We start from the raw sequence: 18,109 nt of genomic DNA, 5'->3' as shown, positions 1-18,109 counted from the left end.
CCATCATTAAATTACAGTTAAGTTCCTCAGAGTCCACCAGTACTTGTGATGATCATTCTACACCAATGCAATCAATGTGCTGTGAATAATTAATTTATTTTCACTGTGCATGTCATTTTCTTCGATGATCCAACTCATACATGCTTGTGCAATAGCCGATGATCTGAAAATATGATTTGCCTCTTCACAATTTAATTTAATTTCATTCAATTATTTTTTTTTTTACCCGTAGACACACTGTGCTGCAAAATATAAAGTGTTGTATGGCAAGGTTTCCTCAATTGCTTGATGCTTAGAATTGACAAGATAAGTACTTTATCTGTAACGGCCACTACTTCTACTTCACATTGTACATGAATGTCGAACACTGTAACGACATAATACAGGTAAGATATGTTTTTTCATAACCTGCTGACCATTGTCAACAGCAAAGCAAACTAGAGAGAGTACAAAGTGTCTGTAGAAAATCTTGAACAATTTAAAATCATTTATTAACTCAAATTAAAATGTGGGGTACGGTCATCATGATCAAACGTACTTGACTGATTTAATCATTGTCATGTTTAAGGCCACAATGACTTTTATAAAACTAATTTTTGTGAATGTCTGGCAATAAAATGAAACAAAACAGAACTGATATTTAAAAGCAGATTTAATAGAGAAATTAGAAACAATCTTGAGTGTGTGATATGAATTTTAATACGCTTCAATAATCACGTCAGTGATGTCAACATTGCTGGTATTATATATCACGTTAGGGTTACATGTCACAAATTGTATTGTAGGCGGGATCTCGATTTCCATGAATTTATTTCAGTTGAGTGAAAATATATTGGCAAGTCTTTGTTGTTAATTTCGTTCATTGCATCATGATATCATCTGAAAGCTATCATTGCGATCTCTCTCATATTGTGGATCTGTTAGTTCTAGCAGCTGTAGTTAAGTAAAATGTCTGATAACTCCTTTTATTTATAGACAGTTACTGATGTTCATGGAGATGGAATTCACTAGCATGAAGTCACTGACGCTGATACTGTACATGTAACGTTTCCGCTTGATCGTATATGTAGTTATATGCAAGGATGGATTATCGATTCAGGAGTGTTTTCAGACATCAGCTGCTGACATCTATAATTTACTTTGTATAGTGTACATTATACTGAGAGCACAATTGAGTGTACCCAATACGGATTATCATACTGTTGAAGTAAAGAATAGCCTCAGCTCATCAATCAATATTGATCTACCTCTTCTTCTTGGCTGCTTAATGTGTATGCTGACATTGTTTTCCATTTTTAAAAGTGTTTGCTGATCATGCATTGGAACAGTGATGTGTACTCAACACCTGTCTGTATGAGATCGTTTCCTGTGTTCATTGTTCACACCTTGTTGTTACGTGATTTTGCCATCTAAACCCGCATGCTGTCAAGTTGTTTCTGATCACACAGTGGGATGATGAGACATTTGCGCTGATAGCTGGTCATGAAATTAACATATCAGAGTTTTGTACGTCAGATTGTATTTGTGACTTGGAAATCACCCGGATGAGGTGCCGCTTTGAAAATACTTTGAATTGTTAAGGTTATATAGGTAATTGTAAAGACAATCAACAGCTTCAAAATAAAACAATTATTACTCCAAAATGGAGACCATGCATCTGCCAAATATTCACTGTTGTTTGACTTCCATATGGGTATTCCTCGTGATTTTCTTTCACAACTTCCACCACATGCACGGGCTGGATAATAATACACAGATCATCAATATCGGAGCCATGTTGAGCTCGGCACAGCATGAAGAGGAATTCCTGAAAATTATTGAAGATGTGAATACAGAACGAATGCCAGGAATAAGGAAACTTAACGGAACCTTCCTGGTGATGAATGCCAATCCTATTCAGTTGGCATTATCTGTTTGTCGGGATCTAGTCTCCCAGCAGGTATATGCAGTGATTGCATCTCATCCTCCAAATTCTGATTTATCACCTGTCTCAATATCATACACATGTGGATTCTATCGTATTCCTGTCATTGGAATAAGCTGCCAAGAATCTATATTTTCTGATAAGGTTAGTAGACAATCTGTTGAATAAATTATGATACAACCCCCCCCCCCCCCCTCCTGGTAGATATCATTATTGATTATCATTGTAGAATAATTTTTAGATCAACTCTAGGTATTACATTATTTTCCATTTCAGTATGTCTTCACATAATGATTGTTCATTGAACCGAGCATTTTGATTGGTAGAAAAAAAGGCAACAAAGGAATATTCAATCATTATAAATTTCATTATTAGTTTAAGGGTGATTCATTGTGTTGGACGTACCATATGGTACAGTATCGGTTTATTTCTACAATATTCCAATATTGATGGAGGCAATACAATGCATGTCACATTGTACTTACAATGTTTATTTTAATTCACTTTTGTAGCATCTGATTGTAGATCATGTCGATACTTGATACATTTGTATATCGGTTGATAATTATATTATATTTTTTTCATTGTGGGAGGAGGGGATTACATACCTGTATAGGGAACCAAGTACACGCATGTTTAATGCTCATTTCCCAATTAAATTTGCCTCCTAAATACCCAGGTGAATTGAACCCATGATTTAAAGGTCATATTGTTCTGTAATCTTCATGACTGTATAAACATTTATACATGTGCAACACATACTGACAAAATTCCTTTTTTTAGCTTCGCTGTTAACTACCGAGCTTATCATATGAGTGATTGTCCGCTGTTTACCTTTTCAACTTTTTCTTGAAAACTACAAGCCTGATTGATTTGATACTTGGTGTACATGCTTTATAGAAATAGGTACCCCAGCATAACCTCTCTCAGATTTGTTCATTTCATGATGATGTCTCAATTCTCTAATTTAGATAAATATTTCTGTCATTTTTAGTAAAAAGTGGTATTTTCGACTTCTTGTTAAAAAACTCAAGTCTGATTGCTTTGATATTATACATATAGGTATTACAGGTCGACTTCTTTCAGATTTGTTCATTTTGTGAGGATATGTTCAATTCTCTAATTAAAATGTACATTTCTATCAGCTGAAAGCCGAGAGGCTGCTTGTTTCAGGATAAAAAGCAAATAACAAATCCCATAACAATTCAATGTAAAATATTATAATTATTACTTGAATCCTAAGAAAATAGAGTAACACATTTTAAATAAAAATACTTTACATCAAATGTATTTCAGAGATGTGATACTAGTACCTGACCCTTACCATGGAAGGTATTGTTCTCCCATGTTCTATGATCGCTTAGATTTATTTATACTTACATAAACATTCCCATAATGTGCATGATTACATAAATAATTAACATTCAGGCCAGGTTGGAAGCAGTCAGTGTTTTATGGAAATAAATTAACACCAAAATCACTTAACATGACCAAATCACAGATCCTTGTAAAGTAATGCTTACTTGATCCTCGTATCAAGTTTCCATGATCCTACCATGGTCTCACCATCCTATTTCACAAGTTGCAAGTTGCGGTCGAGAATTTCTAACCCGTTTTGTTGAGTAAATAAGTGGAAGCCATGATTGGTTGAATGGAAAAATAGACAATAGCAATAAGATTTAAAACAAAAGGCTTGAAACAAAAGAAACAAAATATATAAATCGGATTAAAACCCATCCTCTCACTACATTCTCGCCACAATTAAATGATTTTTTTTTTATTTAGGTGAACGATTTAAATGAAACAGATTAGTTAAATTTGTTAGTGATTTTGGTTTCAGAATATTCACATGTCTTTCCTGCGTACTGTACCACCATATGCACATCACGCTAAAGTTTGGGCTGACCTGCTAGATATATATGGATGGGAGCGAATTATTACCATCACCAGTAGTGATCAAGATGGAAGAGCTGTCCTGAGTGCTTTCAAACAAATAGAAGAACACAGCGATGGTGAGATAAAGGTAAGTTGATGAAGTACATTCCATGTGTCAGTTAAAGACTTGTGTACAGATTATGTGTGTCAGTTGGTGTACATACAGATTGTACATGTGTCGGTTGATGACTTACGTACAGATTACACATGTGTCGGTTGATGATGTACATACAGATTGTACATGTGTCGGTTGATGATGTACTTACAGATTGTACATGTGTCGGTTGATGATGTACTTACAGATTGTACATGTGTCGGTTGATGATGTACTTACAGATTGTACATGTGTCAGTTGATGATGTACATACAGAGTACACATGTGTCAGTTGATTTTGTACATACAGATTACACATGTGTCAGTTGATGACTTACATACAGATTACACATGTGTCAGTTGATGATGTACATACAGATTACACATGTGTCGGTTGATGACATACTTACAGATCACACATGTGTCGGTTGATGATGTACATACAGATTACACATGTGTCAGTTGATGATGTACTTACAGAGTACACATGTGTCAGTTGATTTTGTACATACAGATTACACATGTGTCAGTTGATGACTTACGTACAAATCACACCTGTGTCGGTTGATGACATACATACAGATTACACATGTGTCGGTTGATGACATACTTACAGATTACACATGTGTCGGTTAATGACATACATACAGATTACACATGTCAGTTGATGATGTACTTACAGATTACACATGTGTCAGTTGATTTTGTACATACAGATTACACATGTGTCAGTTGATGACTTACGTACAAATCACACATGTGTCGGTTGATGACATACATACAGATTACACATGTGTCGGTTGATGACATACTTACAGATTACACATGTGTCGGTTAATGACATACATACAGATTACACATGTCAGTTGATGATGTACTTACAGATTACACATGTGTCAGTTGATGTACATACAGATTACACATGTGTCAGTTGATGATGTACATACAGATTACACATGTCGGTTGATGATGTACATACAGATTACACATGTGTCAGTTGATGATGTACATACAGATTACACATGTGTCGGTTGATGATGTACATACAGATTACACATGTGTCGGTTAATGACATACATACAGATTGCACATGTGTCGGTTAATGACATACATACAGATTACACATGTGTCGGTTAATGACGTACTTACAGATTACACATGTGTCAGTTGATGATGTACATACAGATTACACATGTGTCAGTTGATGATGTACATACAGATTACACATGTGTCGGTTGATGATCGATGTACATACAGATTACACATGTGTCGGTTGATGATGTACATACAGATTACACGTGTCGGTTGATGATGTACATACAGATTACACATGTGTCGGTTAATGACATACATACAGATTACACATGTGTCAGTTGATGATGTACATACAGATTACACATGTGTCAGTTAATGACATACATACAGATTACACATGTGTCAGTTGATGATGTACATACAGATTACACATGTGTCGGTTGATGACGTACATACAGATTACACATGTGTCAGTTGATGATGTACATACAGATTACACATGTGTCAGTTGATGATGTACATACAGATTACACATGTGTCGGTTAATGACATACATGCAGATTGCACATGTGTTGGTTGATGACGTACTTACAGATTACACATGTGTCAGTTGATGATGTACATACAGATTACACATGTGTCAGTTGATGATCGATGTTCATACAGATCACACATGTGTCGGTTGATGATGTACATACAGATTACACATGTGTCAGTTGATGATGTACATACAGATTACACATGTGTCGGTTGATGATGTACATACAGATTACACATGTGTCGGTTAATGACATACATACAGATTGCACATGTGTCGGTTAATGACATACATACAGATTACACATGTGTCGGTTAATGATGTACATACAGATTACACATGTGTTGGTTGATGATGTACATACAGATTACACATGTGTCGGTTGATGACGTACTTACAGATTACACATGTCAGTTAATGACATACATACAGATTACACATGTGTCAGTTGATGATGTATTTACAGATTACACATGTGTCAGTTGATGATGTACATACAGATTACACATGTGTCAGTTGATGATGTACATACAGATTACACATGTGTCAGTTGATGATGTACATACAGATTACACATGTGTCGGTTGATGATGTACATACAGATTACACATGTGTCGGTTGATGATGTACATACAGATTACACGTGTCGGTTGATGATGTACATACAGATTACACATGTGTCGGTTAATGACATACATACAGATTACACATGTGTCGGTTAATGATGTACATACAGATTACACATGTGTTGGTTGATGATGTACATACAGATTACACATGTGTCGGTTGATGACGTACTTACAGATTACACATGTCAGTTAATGACATACATACAGATTACACATGTGTCAGTTGATGATGTACATACAGATTACACATGTGTCAGTTGATGATGTACATACAGATTACACATGAGTCAGTTGATGATGTACATACAGATTACACATGTGTCGGTTAATGACATACATACAGATTGCACATGTGTCGGTTAATGACATACATACAGATTACACATGTGTCGGTTAATGACGTACATACAGATTACACATGTGTTGGTTGATGATGTACATACAGATTACACATGTGTCAGTTAATGACATACATACAGATTACACATGTGTCGGTTGATGATGTACATACAGATTACACGTGTCAGTTGATGATGTACATACAGATTACACATGTGTCGGTTGATGACATACATACAGATTACACATGTGTCGGTTGATGACGTACATACAGATTACACATGTGTCGGTTGATGATGTACATACAGATTACACATGTGTCAGTTGATGATGTACATAATGATTACACATGTGTCGGTTAATGACGTATATACAGATTGCACATGTGTCGGTTAATGACATACATACATGTACAGATTACACATGTGTCGGTTAATGACGTACATACAGATTACACATGTGTTGGTTATTGATGTACATACAGATTACACATGTGTCGGTTGATGACATACTTACAGATTACACATGTGTCAGTTGATGACATACATACAGATTACACATGTGTCAGTTGATGATGTACATACAGATTACACATGTGTCAGTTGATGATGTACATACAGATTACACATGTGTCAGTTGATGTACATACAGATTACAAATGTGTCAGTTGATGATGTACATACAGATTACACATGTGTCAGTTGATGACTTATGTACAAATTACACATGTGTCAGTTGATGATGTACTTACAGATTACACATGTGTCAGTCAAGGACTTATGTACAGATTACATGTGTGTCAGTTGATGACTTAAAATCTCAAATTTAGATGAATATGTCTGTCCATTTTAAAGTAATATTTTCAACTTGATATGTGTGTTGCTCACAGCGAAGCTACATGTATCTCAGCTGAGAGGCTGCTTGTTCATTAGTTCAAATGGGATACATGTTTAACACTGAGCTGCAATTATGTCAGCTACTAGCATGCATGACTACTGTGTTAGCTCTTAACGCAATCTCTTATCTTATCCAGATTGAGAAATCTTTGGTATACAAACCCAGTAGTAAAACTAACATGACTGAACTGTTGATGAAAACCAACGATGTTCACTCAAGAGTTTTTCTCTTGTATGCAAAGTAAGTGTTTGTCTGCTGATAAAATTTTCCAGAAACCCTCAAAGTGTGAGGTTATAAAGGGCTAGACACTAAGGGTAGTCCTATATAGCCCCAGTGTAAAGTAAAATTGCCATTATGCCAACTGAATAGTAACTTTAATACTTGCCTTAAAGGGGAACTGATACTATAAATAGGGGCAAGATGGCCACCGCAATTAGTATGCTAATCTGAACCAAGCCGCTCACATCGTGGCGGGAGCTCTGGGAAATGTACCATTTATGATGTTTAGAGATCAAGCTGTGGTTCCAAATACATATCCACGGGGGCATGAATATGTATGCTAGCGATTACACTCGTCTGGTTGGACTTTTGATGTATAAATGCTGTTGTTTTCGGTCAAAACGTGCGGCGACAAGTACAAATTATGAGTTTAAAATGGCGGCTAATGTATGCAAAATGCCTGTCAATCACAGTTTGAGTAAGCGAGCATAATAAGCATTCATTTACTTATGGGACAGAGGCATGAGCACGTGGTGCAATCCATGGAATTGAGCGGTTCCCCTTTAACAGATTACAATAATTATTGTAAATACATGTATATAGGCAACATAATTTCAGAGAAGCAAGTTTTAATGTTAACAACAAGCTATACTTCTGAGTATTATTTTAACATTTAGCAGTTTAGCCTTTTCACCACCAGTTCTTTCTTTTCATCACAAATTCACATAATGTCTGTACTTTCCTTCCAACAATTAGGACAAAAATAGCTAAATTTTTTAAGTCAAAACTGAAAATTGACTCAAATTTTGGCTGTTGGCTCCAAAATTAGGGTTCATTTCCAAAAATATTAATTTAAAAAGAGTATAAGAAAAAAAGTGCAAAAAAATTTGGGCAAGAAAGTCTGGTGGTGAAAAGTCCAATGGATATTTGAGCTTCGTGTGTGTATGTGTGGTGATGATGATTCAGTATCATCTGTTGATAGTACTGTATTTATTCCTTAAAATATACTTTGTTTTTTGAATTCCCTGTTGTCCATAACATATTTAGTGTTAATGTGCTAAACTTCTGCATGACAGCTGATTTAAGATACTTCTATTAATCAAAGATACGATTCCAATTTGACAAATACATGTTTGTAGTATGTTTGTTCCTCATGTACATGTTCACTTTACACAGAAATTGTTTTTGACACAATAGAAGTCTTTGCAGTTAGTGTGTGTGTGTGTGTGTATGTGGGTGTGTTCTTGATATCTCAAGAACCATACATTGGTTTTTGATGAAACTTGGTGTATAGATGCTCTGGGCCAATGCGCTGATTTGATTAGGTTTTGGTAAAAAATTTTGCAACCTAATTTACATAATGATTAGTAATTTTTTTGCTTTTTCCACTAATATCTCCAGTACTAATCATCATATTTTAATGAAACTTGGTACATAGATCCTCCAGTACAAAATGTATATGCAAAGTACTGATTAGTTTTGGGGTAAATAATTGTGCATATTAATTACCTAATTTGCATAATTAGTGATTTTCAGCTTTCCCATTGATATCTCGAATACTAATCATCACATTTCAATGAATCTAGTCCTATGCAGAGACCCAATTAGTTTTCAGTAAATATGTATGCATATTAATCAACTAAATTGCATAATTAACCAATTTTAAACCTTCACACTGATATCTCAAGTACTAATCATCACATTCCAATGAAACTTGGTACATAGATGCTCTAGGACAATAGACAGACCTGATTAGTTTTCGGTTAAAATCAGTTCATATTAATGCCATAATTAGTATAATAATTCATAATTTGTTGGTTCTAAACACATTTCAATGAAACTTGGTACAAAGATGGTCTGTTACATTGTGCAGACCTTATTAGTTTTACCCTCAAATCTGTTCATATTAATTACCTGATTTGCATATTGGTTTTCAGCTTTTCCATCAATATTTCAAGTAAAAGTAATTTTTAATTAATTTGTAATGTGTCTCCAGTACTCTCTGCACACAGGAGTTCTCTTTAAGCTTTCTTTCATCTTACTTGGTTTCATGAACGTCAAAATTACATCAGAATGATTTCAATTTGTTTTATTGTTACAATTCTTTATGGGATATATATTTATTCACTAATCATATAATATATACATTTTTCAGTGAGGAGGATGCATGTAGTGCATACGCTGCAGCAAAGAAACTTAATATGACCGACTCTGGGAACGTATGGCTTGTACCTGAACAAGCAATCTCAGGAAAAGCACTAAAAGAAGCACCAACAGGTAAGGGGGCTATGGATGATTAAAAACCATGAATAGCAATTACATTTTTATTTAACACTCAACCCCCTTTTGTTTCCCTGAACAAAGGTGGGAAAAAAATATTAACAAACATTAATTTTAGCAAACAATAATTGAAATTTCTCCTCTGCCCCTAAATGAAGAGATTACATTTGTAGCATGCATGTTTTGATCATCATCATCCCCTTATATATCTGATTTTAAATCTATGTTGCTAGCCAAACAAATTTAGAGACATATGGAATGTAGACCCTGGTGTTAAATAGTCTAGAATTTTCTACTGGCCAGTATTGTAGTTGATTAGATGCACTTATCTGCAGATAAATAGCCTTTAAAGTAAGTGGCATATTTTCTTAATCAAAGTCAGATTTCGTAGCAAATTGAGGGAAATGTATCACAGAAATAACAACCAGACCTGACTTCAACTGTTAATACAAACATTCACTATTAAATAGTGAGATGTTAATTTGTTGGTTGTCAGTTCAATTCCCAACCAATGTTTTCATAATGTTCTACCATTAAATCAGTATTAATGTTGAGTTCGGAAATTTTTTTGTCATCAGCTGTAATTTTGCTGGCATTGTAACATGTCCTAACATTGGAACTGTCTTTGTATTTCCCTTGGTGATGTTCCATGGGATAAATGGGATAAATCAGCTACTGCTTTCAGTTGATGTTTTTAAATAGACTTGAGAACATTATCATTTGTCACAAAAATGAAGGGAACAGACTCTGGAATACATATTTGGTTCCAAACTTCCTATCTACGTTGTAGCTTTGAAATCTATTGCAGCCCGAGCTGGCTTCTTTCTAATGGAAATAATACATTCTTCATAAGCTTTTTAATGGTATTTTTCTTGTCTGCATATGATGTGTGATTCATCAAAAAACAAACTTACCATTTTCTTGATTTTAAAAATATGATAGTTTGCCAGAATACAAGCAGCAGAAAATATACTATCATGGGAGAGAATATGTCTGATTTGGTCATTACAGAGGAGATTTTGCAGTATTGCTGTGTTTTGATATGTTACAGGTATAGTTGGTCTTCGACTTGTTAATGGTACTAATGAAGTGGCTCACATAAATGATGCTATCCATATTATATACCAAGCAGTGGAACAATTATTTGACAAAAATTCTAATAATAATATTACAAGACCACCAAGCAGTTGTCGGGGCACTGAGAAATATTGGACAAGTGGACCACAATTTTATAAGTGAGTGATTCATAAGAATATATGATTTTTGTGTATCGTTGTTTGTCACTTAATATAATTCAGTTTAAGGTAGAAACCTACACACTACCTATAATCAAAATTTATGAATCATGCATGCCTTCATGCCTGGTCCGTTCACATTCAAACTTCACAACTACATCACATATCTTGTGCAACATATGAACATTCATTCATTTCATGATTCAATTCAAGATGACGAAATGATTCATCAAAATCAAACATTTCTGCCATCCTGGAATCAGATTTCGGATGTGTATTGGTGGATTTTGTTCAAACTTGGTACAAATTTACACCAGACATATTATGGGACCTCTGTGTGTGCATGTGTGTTTTCATACATCAGCTGTATCTCAGATATACCTGGTCTGATCGTATTCAAACTTCATAAATAAGTCACACACCTTGGCCAACATATGCATGTTCATTTGTTTCATGATTCAGTTCACGTTGGCCAAATGATGGCTAGCTATTTTTGGGCTAAAAATTTGTCAAAATCAAGCATTTCTGACATTCTTGAACTCAATTTCCAAATATATGGACAGATTTTGATCAAACTTGATGCACATCATTTTGTTTCTCAGATCAGATTCAAAATAGCTGACTGGTGACCATTTTGTTTTCACAAATGCTGTCCCTGATCAAACATTTTCAGATGTACATCATACATCATGTAGCACATAAGGACATTTTTAAGACAATTCAATCCAAGATGGCCAAATGGCAGCCATTTTAATGTCATAAACTCTGTGAAAACATTTTTGCTAGTGCGAAACCAGATTTCATTGAACTTTATGGGACTTTAATTCATATAATTTTGTTTTGATTGGTTTTGACTGGTGGCCATTTTGTTTTTGTGAATGCAGTCTGTATGTTCATGTTCAAACTTACATATTTCTTAAACTTGAGAACTCACAGAGACTATATAATGCAATCACTTATTCATTTTTGCACAGTGTTTTAGCATGTCTACCCTCAGGAGGATTATGGGTTTAACTCCTGTGATTAGCAGCCCACTCAGCAGTGAGAGAAACAGTACCTATTCACTGCACTAATTATAGGGTACTGGGTATCCAATTGGAAAGAACATATAACTATTTCTTCTGTAGTGCTCAGTGAACTTGAAATATCAGAGCATAATTGTTCATTGGATTACTACAAGATAACTTGCAATTACCTTAAATAGAGAGACTTGTATCTAAAAGGCTAAAATATAGTGTCAAAATAAATTAATAAAATTATAGACGTGTACTCACCATAATTTTTTTTTGCTGAAGATAAATACAATATGACTGACATGTTTTACTTTGATGTTACTATCTGATTGTGTCAGCGGTTGTTTAATATTCAAAAATCTTAATTATGTATTTCTGTTGTAGATATCTTCTGAAGGCATCTCTACAGAATGGTCAGACTGGGACTGTTGAATTTGACCAGAATGGAGATAGAACGTCTGCTGAGTATGAAATCATTAATGTTGTTGATGGAAAAGACAGAATGGTTGGAACATGGCCGTTTCATACCACGAAAAAATTAAACATTGTATGGCCTGGTGGGCAGGAAACTGACCCAGAAGGTTATCAAATCTCTAAACGTTTAGAGGTCTGTGTCATTCATGTTTTGAGTTTTTAATCAAATGTATATTTAGCTCCGCCGTCGACTTTGTCGAGCGGAGCTTATCATATGAGTGATTGTCCGTCGTCGTCGTCGTCCGTGTCAATGTTTTACTTTTTCGACTTCTTCTTGAAAACTACAAGCCTGAATGCTTTGATACTTGGTGTATATGTACCTTGGGTAGACCTCTCTTAGGTTTGTTCATTTCATGTTGATATCTTCAATTCTCTAATTTTGGTGAATATTTTTGTCATTTTTGGTAAAAAGTGATATTTTCGACTTCTTGTTAAAAACCGCAAGTGCAATTGCTTTGATATTACATATATAGGTACTACATGTGGACCTCTCTCAGATTTGTTCATTTTGTAATGATATCTTTAATTCTCTAATTTTGGTGAATATTTTTGTCATTTTTGGTAAAAAGTGATATTTTCGACTTCTTGTTAAAAACCGCAAGTGCAATTGCTTTGATATTACATATATAGGTACTACATGTGGACCTCTCTCAGAATTGTTCATTTTGTAATGACATCTTTAATTCTCTAATTTTGGTGAATATTTTTATCATTTTTGGTAAAAAGTGATATTTTCGACTTCTTGTTAAAAACCGCAAGTCCAATTGCTTTGATACTACATATATAGGTACTACATGTAGACCTCTCTCAGATTTGTTCATTTTGTGATGATATCTTCAATTCTCTAATTTTGGTGAATATTTTTGTAATTTTTGGTAAAAAGTGATATTTTCGACTTCTTGTTAAAAACCACAAGTCCGATTGCTTTGATATTACATATATAGGTACTACATGTGGACCTCTCTCAGATTTGTTCATTTTGTGATGATGTCTTCAATTCTCTAATTTTCGTGAATATTTTTGTAATTTTTGGTAAAAAGTGATATTTTCGACTTCTTGTTAAAAACCAATAGTTCAATTGCTTTGATAATACATATTTAGATACTACATGTAGACCTTTCTCAGATTTGTTCATTTCGTGATGATATCTTGGATTCTATAATTTTGGTGAATATTTTTGTCATATTTGGTAAAAAGTGATATTTTCGACTTCTTGTTAAAAACCAAAAGTTCAATTGCTTTGATATTACATATATAGATACTACATGTAGACCTTTCTCAGATTTGTTCATTTCGTGATGATATCTTCAATTCTCTAATTTTGGTGAATATTTTTGTCATTTTTGGTAGAAAGTGATATTTTCGACTTCTTGTTAAAAACTGTAAGTCCGATTGCTTTGATACTATACATATTGTTCATTTTCTGATGATGTCTTCAGTTCTTTAATTGAAATGTGCATTTCTAACAGCGGAGCTATCTCAGCCGATAGGCTGCTTGTTTGTATTTGCAAGGAATGCATGTGTATAGATTCTTAATTCATGAATACATATTGCTGTTATTTGTGTGAAATACTGTGAAATACTTTATTTTAGCTGGAATTAATTTTGTATTTTGTATGGAATTTATTTTCACTGATGTTTGATGAGTTGAATGTGAGACATAGGTAAAAAGTATATTCGCTGGATTTTATTTTCACTGAAGCAGCCCTTCAGCAAAAATAGCGAAAATAAATTCCAAGTGAAAATAAAGTACTCTACGGTATGAAGAATTGAAACAAGCAGGTCATATTTTATGCTAGTTAGGCCTTGATTTTATTGTGGTCAATGTGCACATCAGTTAAAAGCATTAATTCAGAACTTTAGAAAAATTCATAAAAATACAAAAATTAAAGCACTACGGGTAATATTAATTTTGAATTTAAAATAAAAAGCCTGCACTTGCATTAAATTTGGAACACAGATTGACCAGAAACATTTCCAATATTTTATCATCCCCATAACGTTTGAACATTCTTGGGCTATTTCTAGGTCGTCACTATAAAGAGTCATCCATTTGTGTTTGTAGAAGAAATGGGACCTGATGGTGAATGTGAGCTTCCAAACCATGTCAGGTGTGCCGCTCCCAATAGAACAAACCAGGAAGGTGAGTCAGTTTATTTACTATTTTCACCATTTTTGAAGTTGCTCATGATGATAGTAGTGACTGATTTTTCTTTTTTTTTCCCCAGACGCTTATTTTTGCTGCCGCGGATTTTGTATGGATCTTTTAAATAAGCTAGCTGACAGTTTGAATTTCACTTATCATGTTCATTTGGTCTCAGATAGCTTGTATGGAGCACAAGAGAGGGTTAGTTTATTTACATCTTTGTTGTCTACTTTTCAAGTGTGTTATTTCATATCCTAACTATATATGACCAGAGGTACATTACTTGGGGTTTGCAACTCGCATAGTACTGTATGGTAACATCATGTCAAGATCCCATTCAAGTCTCTTCTCGTAGATAGCGAGACTGAGGCTACGACCTTCTGACATGACGCATATCAATGTTCAAGGTTTGTAATGAAAGAAATAAACTTTTCTTGTCACTATCATAGTGAAAAATGTAATATATCGAAAATGTACAGAAAATATAGTTCTCGTAATCCGTCATATCGTGGGCAGCTATTTTGATCCACCTGGACATCCCAGTATCCTAGTTACCTCGGGCATGCGCATTCGCATTTTTTCTGAGTTGGAACGCTTGTGCGAGAGCGGGATTGTGACGGGATCTTGGTATCATGTCACCATAGTTACAAACCCCAAGTAATGTACCTCTGATATGACCAATACGAAGTATTGTATTTCATTACCAGGAATGCCCCCCGCCCCATTTGATTGCTCATATTAATTGCAATTTTAGAGAAGTTTTCATATCATTCATAAATTTAAGACAGTACTGTTGTTAAAGACAACCAAATATAACTGTTTACCATGCCTCAAGACATTTTTAAATTTTAGAAAAAAAAGTCAATGTGCCATATTTGAATGCTTTCTATTATTAAATATTGCTTCCAATTCTGTTCTTGTGCTGATTTATCATATAATATAAAAATGCATAAATTCAACACATTATCATGCCAACTTAAATAAAAGAATTTTTGGTTCATATGGATTGTTCAGTATAATTTAAACATTTAAACCATGTTACCATGATGGACACAGAACTCTTATGATAAGAATGATTCGTTTGTAGAAATGTTGTAATGCTCTTTAAAACTTGGTAATGAAAAAATCCTCTCTAATGTCTTTACTTGTAGTGAACAATAAAATATCATAAAAATTCTGTTTTAATAGACTTTCATTAAACTTTTTCATAAAGAAATTTGTTGAGGAATTGTCTAAAATTAGGTACTGATGGATTCTGTTGGAATGTATTGTGGTGTCATATGTTACCAAGTGATGATGTGATCGCATCCATCAACAACTTGTATTTTGAATTCCACACTGTCTCATCACTCTTTCACAGCCATTAGCACTTTACGCATATAAACCATATCACCCAAAGTCTGGAATCTCTCCCTGGTAATTCTCAGACACATGCATACACTAAATTTGTTTCAACATAGCAAGATAGTGCCTAGTACTACACATATTGTTTTGTTTTATGGGTTATTTAATGTATTACATAAAACCTAAAAGTATGTAAGGAAATTCAAAGCTGCTTTCTAACATTTACAGAAAAATCCAGCCACAGTCAAGACAAACTTTATGTACTGTAAAGGGGTTAATTATTCACTGTGTTTTAATTTTGCTTATTTCGCTGACTGGAAAATGCGTTAAATTAAAACCCAGTGAACATGTAAAATTCAGCATAGAAAACATTATCTAAATGATAAAACTGTGAGTTTAAAACCCACTGAATATGCCTGAAATGCTAAATCAGTGAAATTTAAACCTAGTGAAAATTAGTCATTTTACAGTATACACTGTATCAGTAAAGAATTGACCAGACAGGGGTGGAATGTGTTATAATGAGTAAGGATTGACTGCTTTTCCAATGTTGTACACTTACTTAATACATAAGAACAACTTTGGGGCTGCCGTATGTGTTCTGTCTATAATTGGCATAGCATGAACAACCAGATAATATGTTACATATGATTTAAAAATAGATTAATGGTACAAATGATAAGAGGTGGAATGGTATGGTTGGTGAACTGCTAGATGGGAAAACAGACTTAATTGTGGCACCTTTGACCATAAATAATGAAAGAGCCACATTCATTGATTTCTCAAAACCATTCAAGTATCAGGGCTTGACAATCCTAGTTCGAAAGGTAAGTCTCATGTTTATAAGTTGCCATGTGATTAAGCAATGACCCCTAGATCTTCAGTATGGCAGCTAAACTTGGCAGGATGTTCTGAATTTAGACACAACTATATGTTTTTTTTGTGTGTGTGTGTGTGTTTGTGTGTGTACAAATTCAAAACTTCTGCCTTGTCTTTTGACTAGCGGCTTCTGAAAGTTGCCATGGTGACTTCTGGAAAGCTGCTTGTCAGTCTCCTGCCATATTGGATGTCTGCAACAAGGGTCATGAAATGTTAAAGTTCTGATGGGAACAGTTGATTTTATCTTCATTTTGAGTTGTGGACATGGAATTTGCTACTTTCTGAAAAACATGGAACTGACCATCACTGTGTGTGATTATTGTTTCCCCACACTAACTTTTGCTGTTTTACTTTCTACATGTCCTCTTCTAAACCCTCTGCTTTTTTAAAACATCCTTTGTAGTGAGTGTCTCCCCATTGTGCAAGTCACATTTGCATTTCCGAGCATATGTTATGCAAATCAACATACCAATTAGCATACTGTGTATTCATTGGCTGATTGGTGTTGCTCCTAAGAAAACGATCAATGAGATGTATGCATTTTGAACTTTGGGTTTTGATGGGATTGGCTTGCTTTCTGAGGTGACACTCACTCAAACATGTCCTAATTGCCTGCTATTTAAAACAACGCAGTGAATACTTATCAGCTTTGCCTGTTGAACTTTTGTGGATTTTTTTCACCAGTGAGGGCGCTCTAGTACTGATACAACTACTACAACTACTTTTACGATCTTGTAGATAAAGCAATAGTATATCCCTATTGCTCTTTTCTTTTTTTAACAAATCTTATCATAACATGATAATATTTTAGTTTATTATTTCAATTGAAGGTTTTCTTGCCTGTGTTCTTGCCAAACTAGTATTTTTTTCGTTTAGCAGCTATTCAATAGTATCTGAATAGGAAACATTAGATGAATTGCATTATCAGAAAGCCGTCATCATAAGTTATACTCAGGAAAAAAAATAAAAATCAGAAAGTCAGATAATTCCACGAATATACATGCAGTTAAACAGTGGTTTTTATTATACATGTACTTGATCATGCTAGATTTTCTACACTTTGTACACAAACCTGTTATACCATATATGACACACCATTTTCAGCAGGTTTGGGTATATTTTTGCTAA

General features: G+C 34.3%; 1 protein-coding gene across 1 annotated transcript in view; it reads left to right on the top strand.

Annotated features, from left to right (window-relative positions):
• Positions 1-1,642: 1,642 nt before the first annotated feature.
• LOC100370156 (glutamate receptor ionotropic, NMDA 1-like) overlaps positions 1,643-18,109 on the top strand; it is a 33,896-nt gene continuing 17,429 nt past the window's right edge. The window contains exons 1-9 of the mRNA XM_085496906.1: positions 1,643-2,068; positions 3,765-3,947; positions 7,528-7,631; positions 9,766-9,887; positions 10,942-11,125; positions 12,523-12,745; positions 14,641-14,755; positions 14,841-14,959; positions 16,765-16,929. Coding sequence (XP_085353032.1) covers positions 1,643-2,068; positions 3,765-3,947; positions 7,528-7,631; positions 9,766-9,887; positions 10,942-11,125; positions 12,523-12,745; positions 14,641-14,755; positions 14,841-14,959; positions 16,765-16,929 — 1,641 coding nt within the window. The remainder of the gene's footprint in view (positions 2,069-3,764; positions 3,948-7,527; positions 7,632-9,765; positions 9,888-10,941; positions 11,126-12,522; positions 12,746-14,640; positions 14,756-14,840; positions 14,960-16,764; positions 16,930-18,109) is intronic.

The sequence above is a fragment of the Saccoglossus kowalevskii genome, chromosome 1, assembly GCF_978046115.1.
Source record: "Saccoglossus kowalevskii chromosome 1, keSacKowa6.1, whole genome shotgun sequence".
NCBI lineage: Eukaryota > Metazoa > Hemichordata > Enteropneusta > Harrimaniidae > Saccoglossus > Saccoglossus kowalevskii.
The sequence above is the reverse complement of the archived record's forward strand: the minus strand, read 5'-3'. Positions and strand labels throughout refer to the sequence as shown.